The following is an 8791-nucleotide window of genomic DNA, read 5'->3' as shown; positions in this document are numbered from 1 at the left end:
CTTGGAAGATAAATCAGTCAGTAGTAATCCAGTGCCCTAACGTCTATTAATAAAGCGACCAATGTGGTAGTCCTAAGACAAAGTTGTTGTTGTTGTTGTTGTTCTTTTTACACACAAAAATGACCCATCAATAAAAATGTTAATTTCTCCTCTGGGATATGCATGCGATTGGACGCCGTAACTAGCAATTTTTCATTAATGCCAAGACAGAGAGGGCAGATTTTCTTTATTTACACTACATATCATGGTGACATTATTGTGGTATCCAGGAAAGAATGCAGCGGGAGGTGTGACTTGACTTCCGCTTAATCCTCATCTTGAAGTAAACAACAACTTTCGCCTGTAAAATGTCCAAATTCTACTTACGTGTCACAATTTTGACCATACGAGGAGCACTTGAACGCAACACGAATGCGTGCTAGTGCGTGCCCGTGCGGGCCAGTGCCTTTGGAGCATTTCCACTGTTTAAGCTAGTGCTAGCCACCTTTCTTGTGGATATTTTTTGTTTTTGCGGGCGTCTCGGCGGGTCGAGCCGGGTGTGCCCGGTGCCGTGAGGCGGGCCCCCGCCATGGCCAGCAACAGCCGCCAGTACTGGTCCATGGGCGAAACCAAAGCCCTGCTGAACATATGGGCTGACGAGAACGTGCAGCAACAAATGGAGGGCGTTTGTCGTAATGAAGAAGTCATTCAGTTCATGGTGGAGGAGCTGGCCAAGTTGGGGATTCAGCGCACAACCACCCAGGTTAGGGAGAAACTGAAAAAAATGAGGCACCTGTACAAGACGGCCAAGAGGGACGGGAGGAAGAATTTCCCCTTTTTCGACTTAATGGACAGTGTGCTTGGAGGACGGGTGGAGGGTCAGCTGGAGGCAGAGACCTGCGAAATTCCCAAATGTATTAACAGGTCGTTGACCCAGCCAGGTAACTTCACCAAGCCCAGCGGATCTGTGAGCTGTCTTTGTAGGTCAAATTGAGCTCTGTGGCGTCAAAGGAAATATATGTAACTTAAACTCGTAAGTAATGCTTCCCATGATGCCAATTAAAGTGTAGGTTACCGGTTAGTGACGCTCCTTCACGGCCGCCTCGGGTTAACTAGCCGTGTCTCCACAGCGGGGCTTATGGCACCAGGGGCCAGCCGGTGCCTCGAGCCCCGCACGGGTGCCAGACCGGGCTGAGTTTCATAGGATCAAGGTCCTCCTGACTGCGAGGTTGTGCCTGGACACTGCCAGCTGATTTCATTTATCTGACGACATATGCTTTGTGTATTAATATTGCAGACAAATCGCATTCCACAGAAAGCGTCTCAGCTCCTGCGCTCAAAAGGGGGACACATCACATACTCCCAAGTAGGATCAGGCCGGGTAAGTGACTTTTATTTAGTCCCTTGAAGGAAAAAAAAAAAAAAAATCATAACCAGACAGAATGACTGATGCAAAAAAAAAAAAAAAAGAAAAAGAAAAAAAAAAATGGCTTTCAGCAGCTGCTTGAATCCACTGCCTCTCCTTGTTGTCACTGACCAACTTAGAGGGGCGTAAAACATACAAGGAACATCTGATCAGAGTATTTTGTAGTTCTATACATTAGAATATTTATATATACACTGTCTAGTGGTAAACAGGGTAGGGGTGTCTGGTATGACTTCTTCGCCTACTACCAAGGTGCATGAAGAAGAAAAAAAGTCTGCAGAGATCAAACCTCCAGTGGTGGCATAAACAACTGTATTGGTAGAACAATGCAATTTGGCCTGTGACCACAAGCCAATTTTGCTTTACCAATAATGTGTATTGGTCTACTGGTTATGCATTTCCAAGTAGTAAATGAAGGTCAAGTTGATTTTGGTCTTAGTAACCTTTGTCCTACATTTATCAGTAAAAAAAAGGGCATTTTTTTTACTGCAAATTTTTGACAGCCCCTATGTGCTTTTAGAGACTCGCAAACGGAGATGTGACAGCGACACAACAAAGGACTTCCTAAATGCCATGACAGAGTGCCACAAGCAGTGGCTGGAGAAGGAGCAGGAGCTGAGGAGAGAGGAGTGGGAGAGGGAGGCCAAGCTGAGGCGGGAGGAGATGCAACAGGAGATGGCCCTGAGGCGGGAGGAGGGAGAGAGAGAGGAGAGGCTGCGGCGTGAGGAGATGGAGGCTCGAAGGAAGGACAGTGAGCTGCTAACGTCTTATTTGGAACAAATTGCAAAGTTCATTGCCAAGGGCCCTCCTGCTTCGTAAGGACAGCGTTACACCAAACACGTCCTGGACACTTATTTTAGTGCAAATGACAAAACAAGAGACGTGGCGTTTTGGTGGAGTTTGACTCTCTGCCCACTGACGTGCAGAACAAATGACTTTCATTTCTAAAAAGCACATTTACTCACATCATAACAGTAGCACAGTGCACATGATCTGTTACCATTTTGCTGAACACCACTGTCTCACATTTCTTAGTGACCTTGAAATCATGTATTATCTGTTCATTTTAAACTAACTTAAAAACATTTCCAGGTTGTTTATTCCACCTTTTCCTGCTGGGAGCATTTACACATTCACTATTGTGGATAACCACTTGTATCCTGATGAAAATTACTTAAACTTAATTTCATAAATAAATAATTCTTCCATGCATATCCCAGACTGTTAACAGTCTCACGCAGCTCTGTTTGTTTTTGATGTTGGGAGTTTTTCCCTCTGTGAAACTGTCCAATTGGTGTCATTCAGAGAGCATCCAACTGATTCTTTGATGCATTAATAAAGACTAAGCAAAGCTATGTTAATTAAAAATTGGCCCCAAAACTGAGAGGAATGCTGTTGGGAAAAAAAAAAAAATCCAAGTCACACAGTTGTTTTATATCCCCAAGTGTGAATGGGGAAAACGGGATGCTGTGGAGGAAGAAAGCAGACCCCCTTCTTTATCTCTACCTGTCACCTTCCACTGTTATCATTTTAATTTCCCTCCATAAACCCCTGCAGATCAATAATTGGTTTCCCCCTGGTTTAATATTTTCTGTGTCCCATCAACAAGAATTCTCTACTGTAAGGAACAGCCCACTCTGTTTAGGTATAAATTTTTTAAGTGCCCATTCTACGGCTCTCTTCCTTTTCTGGTAATGGGGCCACAGATATCAGCAACTCTGTTTGTTATGATTGGGTAAATCCTTACTTACAAGCTGACTATCAAAATAAATTTGGTAAAAGAAAATTATTGTCTTCATCGTCTCCTCATAGGTAAAAACAGATTGGCAGAATGGCTAACTCCAAGGTAAGAGTGCAGTAATAATGAACAATACTGAATTATCAATGAATTGGCCCTCATTCTGAACAATCTGTTAGCAATAAAGCACTAAAAAGCTGGGTGTGGCTCACTGTACAATCTCTAGATAAATGCACTTTCCCCACTGGTCAACAATGACTATTGAAATGAAATGAGTAGGACTGTTTTTGTCAAATCACCATTTTGCTTGAATTCCCACTTCCCAAATGGGGATCATTTCTAGAGTCCCACACAGAGACATTCATGTCACAGTATCCTACATTTAGAAACAAATGACATTATCACATCATTCACTATAGTTAGATCACTGTGCAGAGTCTGTACTGTGATAATGCTTCTTTCTTGGAAAGATGTCTTTTGATGAAGTATTAATTTTTAGATTATACTGCATCTTAATTCTACATAATTACTGAATGGGGGTGTTAGTCCCATTTTAGTTTACTATGTGTTCTGTACCTAGGTTTTTAGGCCACAGTTTGGTTCGTGTCATGGTTTAACTTGAAAAACTGATCTCACTCAGAATTCAAGTTCTTGTTTTTCTTTCAAGTTAAATGTAAATTAACAATTCAACACAAAAAGGTGAACAGAGCTTTTGCTAATGTTTTATAAAGATTGTGCAAAGTAGCGACATAAAGTTTGTGTACACACTCTGGAAAAGTCAGCTATTCAGACCGATGTTATTAATCAAAAGTAGTGTTCATTACAAATCTTTAAAAAAAAAAAAAAAAATTGCTTCCTCACATACAAGGTTTACATACAAAACAAGCCACAGTTGACCACATGCACAGTTTGGTAAATTACAATCTACAGAACACCAGTTTTACTGCGCATTATCCTGCATGAACTGCTGCAGAGCAAGCCACGAGTCAGACTCACTCTCCCTCTGAGGTTTTCCATTGAGCGGCTGAGGCTGGTCAACAGTTTTCCACTCGGGGAGGAAAGCGTCCGTGTTCTTCTCACAGAGGTTATGCAGAACACAGCATGTCTCCACCATGTCCTTCACAACCTCAATGTTGCAGTCATTCCTCTTGCTGAGACACTTCCACCTGCCCTTTAGTCTGCCGAAGGCGTGCTCGGCCACGCCGTGTGCCGCACTGATCTGAGTGTTGAACAGCTCTTGCTCTGCAGACAGCCAGCCTGTGTCGGGGTACGGTTTGAGCAGCCAGTTTTGGGCAGGATACTGAGCGCTGCCAATAATGAAGTGGCCACTATCAGTTCCACAGATGTTGAGCATCCTGCAGGGGAAATCGTCACATACCCATGACTGTTCCACTTCACCGGATTCATTCACCCACCTCGGACAGCCCATGCTCAAATCCCACAATATACCTTTTCCATCAACAACTGCTTGCAGCACAATAGCAAGATACCCATCTCCGTTAGGTTGCTCAGACTGATAGTGTGGCGGTCTGATGATTGGAATGTGAATACTGTCTATCACGCCGATGCACTGTGGGATCCCATATGTCTGATAGAAATGGTCTGCCATCTCTGCCAGCCCAGCATGGTTTGGTGCCACAACAAGCTGCGGTTTTAGCACTTGGATGACTGCTCTGCAGAACTCGTGCACGCAGCGGCAAACAGACGCCACGCCCACGGCAAAAAGGTCCGCCACAGTTTTGTAGTCGCAGGGGTTGGCCAGTTTGTAGAGCGCCAAAGCCACTCTCTTCTGCAGGGGTATGCACAGGCGATAGGTGGTGTCCTGCCTCTTTAACTGGGGTCTCAGCGTGGTGCAGATGTATGAAAAAGTCTTCCTTGACACTCTGAAGTGCTGCAGCCACTGGTCATCTGTAAAAGCGGCGGCCGTGTTCTCCCACCAGTCGCTGCTCCGAGGATAGAACCACACCTTGGGTCTTCGTCGCATACGATTCCTCAGATAATAATGTGAAATCTGGTTGAAATGGGAAAACGAACAGCATGACAGCACAGAATTCGTGGGCAAGAGTGTGAAAGGTAAGCACGGAAATCACACAATATGGGTTTGGGAAAACATGGGAATCACACATTTTGCACATGCTGTAATGCACCATGTACACTAACTTTGTGCAGCTTGATCTTAGAAACAGAACTGGCCAATGAGTCATCATCAAAGTCAATACTTATAAAACTGTTTTCAAAAATGTCATGTAGAAATTTATTTGCCGACTGAATGACTCTGAAAATGAAATCATGGTTTTTATCAAACACAAGGTTTAGTACAACACTACCAATCCAAGCGGTGGGTGTCTTGGACATTTTGGACGAGACATTTAAATTTCTTCTTTTTCTTTTTAAACCATGATGTTCTTTGAATGTATTTTATTCTATGCAATGCCTTGTCTTTTATCTAGAGTTTGAGTCTGAAATAAAGTTTGAATTGGATTTATGATGATATCTAGTAACAAGCATAAACAACAATTCACTAGTGGTGCTGAATACGAGTATTACTGAAATAACTAATATGAGATCAATGCATGAAACAACATTGATGACTGTATGTAAATAAGCGCGTGTGCACATAACTCCACTGACCTAACTCGCTGTTATGACTGCCTTGCCATCATTTCTGTTGGCACTACCACGCAGGTTATAATCTGTTTTAATCCGTGCCGTGTCCCATGGTCTGTGTGGAGCCTGACCTACCGCCTTCATCCATGTGTCGTGAGCGCGGAAGCGGCGCAGCCTCCGCCGCCGGCAGCGCGTCTCCCTCCGCCGCCACTCCTCGCGCAGCCTCTCGAGCCGCCGCCGCCGCGCCGCCGCCACGAGCCGCCGGCGTCTCCTCCGCTCCGTCTCTACCTGCTGGTCCCGCTGTTCCTGTCGGAGTTTGTACCAGGACAGGAACGAGAAGAGGAGACCCGCACACGCCTCTGGCTCCATGGTGCTCGACCCGGCTGAAACCGACATCAACATGAAGACAGAACTCGTGAACGCGAACCCATCTTTTGCTCCATTTCTTCGTCTAAACATTGTTTTTATTAAGAGCGGATCACAAAGTAGCATTAAAAAAACAAGCGCCCCTAGTGTTTCGGAGGTAGGCAGGTTCAATAAATTAGTAAGATATCTAATGAGCGCTAAAATATCCTCTGAAATGTTGTTTACCATTAGCAATCTGCGACTTGGGTGTCAGAATCACATCGCTAAACATACCGTTCAAGTTTTGTTTTACTGATTCACATCACAGTGAGCAGGATGCAGCCTGATCTTTTCAGAGGCAGAACCAGAACTAGAAAAATACTTCACTTCTGGCTGAAGTTGCTCAAATTCTCAAAAGGGAAAATAAATAAATAAATAAATAAATAAATAAATAAATGTGTGTGTGTGTGTGTGTGTGTGTGTGTGTGTGTGTGTGTGTGTGTGATATGTGTGTGTGTGTGTGTGTATGTATATATATACACACACACACACACACACACACACACACACATCTTGTGTGTAGATAAATCATCATCACTACCATTATCATCATCACACACATATATGTGTGTGTGTGTGTGTGTGTGTGTGTGTGTGTGTGTGTGTGTGTGTGTGTGCATATATACAAGTAAACAACTTCTTCAACTAATCATCATCATCACTACCATCACACACACATCATCACTACCATCACACACACACACACACACACACACACACACACATATATATATATATGTGTGTGTGTGTGTGTGTATATATATGTGTGTGTGTGTGTGTGTGTGTGTGTGTGTGTGTGCATATATACAAGTTTACAAGTTTAATTACAAGAAATAGAAAAGGAAAATAAGAGGTATAAAAATATGTGCATTACACCTCTGTAAAAAATAAAGTATGTGCATTATGTAAAAATATGTGTATTAATCCTAAGATGTGCATTAATCTTATTTTGTAAAGAAGTACTTGAATGAAGTGCATTATGTACAAATATACAAATAAACAACTTCTACAACTAATCATCATCATCACTACCATCATCATCACCGTCACCAGTAAAATATAACACAGTCTGACGGCAGTGTAAAAGGGACAGAACAAATATGCTACAAACACTGCACACGATTAGTTGTACTCACCTGGCAGAGCATAATGGAAAACCGTGTGTCGGTAATCAAAGTCAAAATAAAGCGCCACAAACTTCAGATACCACCCTGGACCTCCTTAAATAAAATAACCAAACCAGTGGGTTATCAACATGTTGAGCTTATGAAAATGTTCGGGTGTGTCTAAAAGTTATTTTCACCGCCGCTGTTTTCCATGCTCGGGTCAACTCCCTTTTCTTGTTGACTAGCTCCACCTTGTGGCCAAGCGCCGACACTGCACGCTGTTAGGCCGCTGCAGCAGATAAGTGGAGTCATGGGCCAGACGCACATGAGCGTGTGGGCTGAGGTGGGACTTCTCTCTAGCCTCGCTGGAAGCTAATTGTCCAGCTTTCACAGGTTTTGCAAACCACTGGGATTTTGTTTTCCACGGCCGTCTGGATTCATGGCGAACATTTTTTACCACCATATTTTTGGAGACAGAGTCCATTAGTACTCTTCAAACTCGCACGATGGCCACAATGAAGAACTCTACCAGAGGTGGCCACTATGTATGGGACTACGAGTACTATTATGATTATCTTGATCCTGTGATCGTAGATGAAAGCAAGCTCAAATACAATAAATGTAAGTATACTTATGCTTTACATAAATTTTACTCTGGCCAAATTGTGATAGAGGACAACAGTCATATTTGGGTCAGTCATATTGCTCTTCCATTTCAGATTCAATTGTTATAATATTTTGGATAGTTCTGGCTGCTTTTGTGGGATTCCTTTTCTTCATCTTAACTCAAATGTCTCGCCGTGGAAATCTGCTAAGGTAAGAATGCTGCACCGATTTAGGAAAATGTATTTGGCTGTATTGATCAAACACCCAATTATATGCATAAAAGCCATTCCTATTATTATTGTTCTATTTTCCTTTCAGGTCTCATAGCTCCCAAAGCAAAAGAAGCCACAGTACATCTGCTGCCTGAGCTGTGGCCTCAGCTGGATGAGGGCTTTTCATGAGTGAAGTGACAGGAACAACGAACACCGAGATGGGAACACATTAAAAACTGCACCTGTGTAGACTGGATGTGGAGGAATGTGTGCAAGACTGAGAGAGGCGGCTCTGTAAGGCAGAGGAAGTCTTTGTTTCCACAAGACTGAATCTGGTCAATGAACTGTGGGCTATTTTACGTGCAAGACTATATTTACAATCAAACAACTTCTTATGTAACCATTAGCTGTGTGCCCGTTCAGATCCTCACTTGGATGTTAGAGGGCAGTGCCTACCTGTGGATGAGCGCAGGTAGGCACTGTCCTTCAACTGCAAACCCTGATATACTTGATATACTTATGCAAAAAAATAAACACAATATTGGTAGGGTATCACAATGTTATTTTTGCAATATTGTAGTGATTTTTACCTCTTTTATTGGCATGTATCGTTTATGCACTTCATTTTGTTGTGATATGAAAATTATACTTGCCATTCTGCCCAACTTATCACTGGTGACCCTTACACCACTCATCACTGTGTTGTGACAAG

General features: G+C 43.0%; 2 protein-coding genes and 1 long non-coding RNA gene across 3 annotated transcripts; 2 read left to right on the top strand and 1 right to left on the bottom strand.

Moving 5' to 3' along the window:
• The first annotated feature begins 359 nt into the window (after positions 1-359).
• Positions 360-2575, top strand: LOC115370734 (reticulocyte-binding protein 2 homolog a-like). Its single transcript, XM_030067890.1, has 3 exons — positions 360-920; positions 1277-1360; positions 1926-2575. The coding sequence occupies exons 1-3, from the start codon at positions 569-571 to the stop codon at positions 2222-2224; spliced, it is 735 nt and encodes a 244-aa protein (XP_029923750.1). The 5' UTR covers positions 360-568; the 3' UTR covers positions 2225-2575.
• Positions 2576-3848: 1273 nt separating this feature from the next.
• Positions 3849-6225, bottom strand: LOC115370732 (putative nuclease HARBI1). The gene is made up of 2 exons (XM_030067889.1): positions 5886-6225; positions 3849-5154 (listed from the first exon to the last, which is right to left on the bottom strand). The coding sequence occupies exons 1-2, from the start codon at positions 6207-6209 to the stop codon at positions 4084-4086; spliced, it is 1395 nt and encodes a 464-aa protein (XP_029923749.1). The 5' UTR covers positions 6210-6225; the 3' UTR covers positions 3849-4083.
• A 1546-nt stretch (positions 6226-7771) lies between these two features.
• On the top strand, positions 7772-8208 carry LOC115370735 (uncharacterized). The gene is made up of 3 exons (XR_003929277.1): positions 7772-7882; positions 7959-8077; positions 8186-8208. It is a non-coding gene; the product is annotated as an uncharacterized LOC115370735 (long non-coding RNA).
• The last annotated feature ends 583 nt before the right edge of the window (positions 8209-8791 follow it).

Source organism: Myripristis murdjan, chromosome 13 (genome assembly GCF_902150065.1).
Source record: "Myripristis murdjan chromosome 13, fMyrMur1.1, whole genome shotgun sequence".
Taxonomy (NCBI): domain Eukaryota; kingdom Metazoa; phylum Chordata; class Actinopteri; order Holocentriformes; family Holocentridae; genus Myripristis; species Myripristis murdjan.
This window is presented reverse-complemented; position numbering and strand designations above follow the sequence as displayed.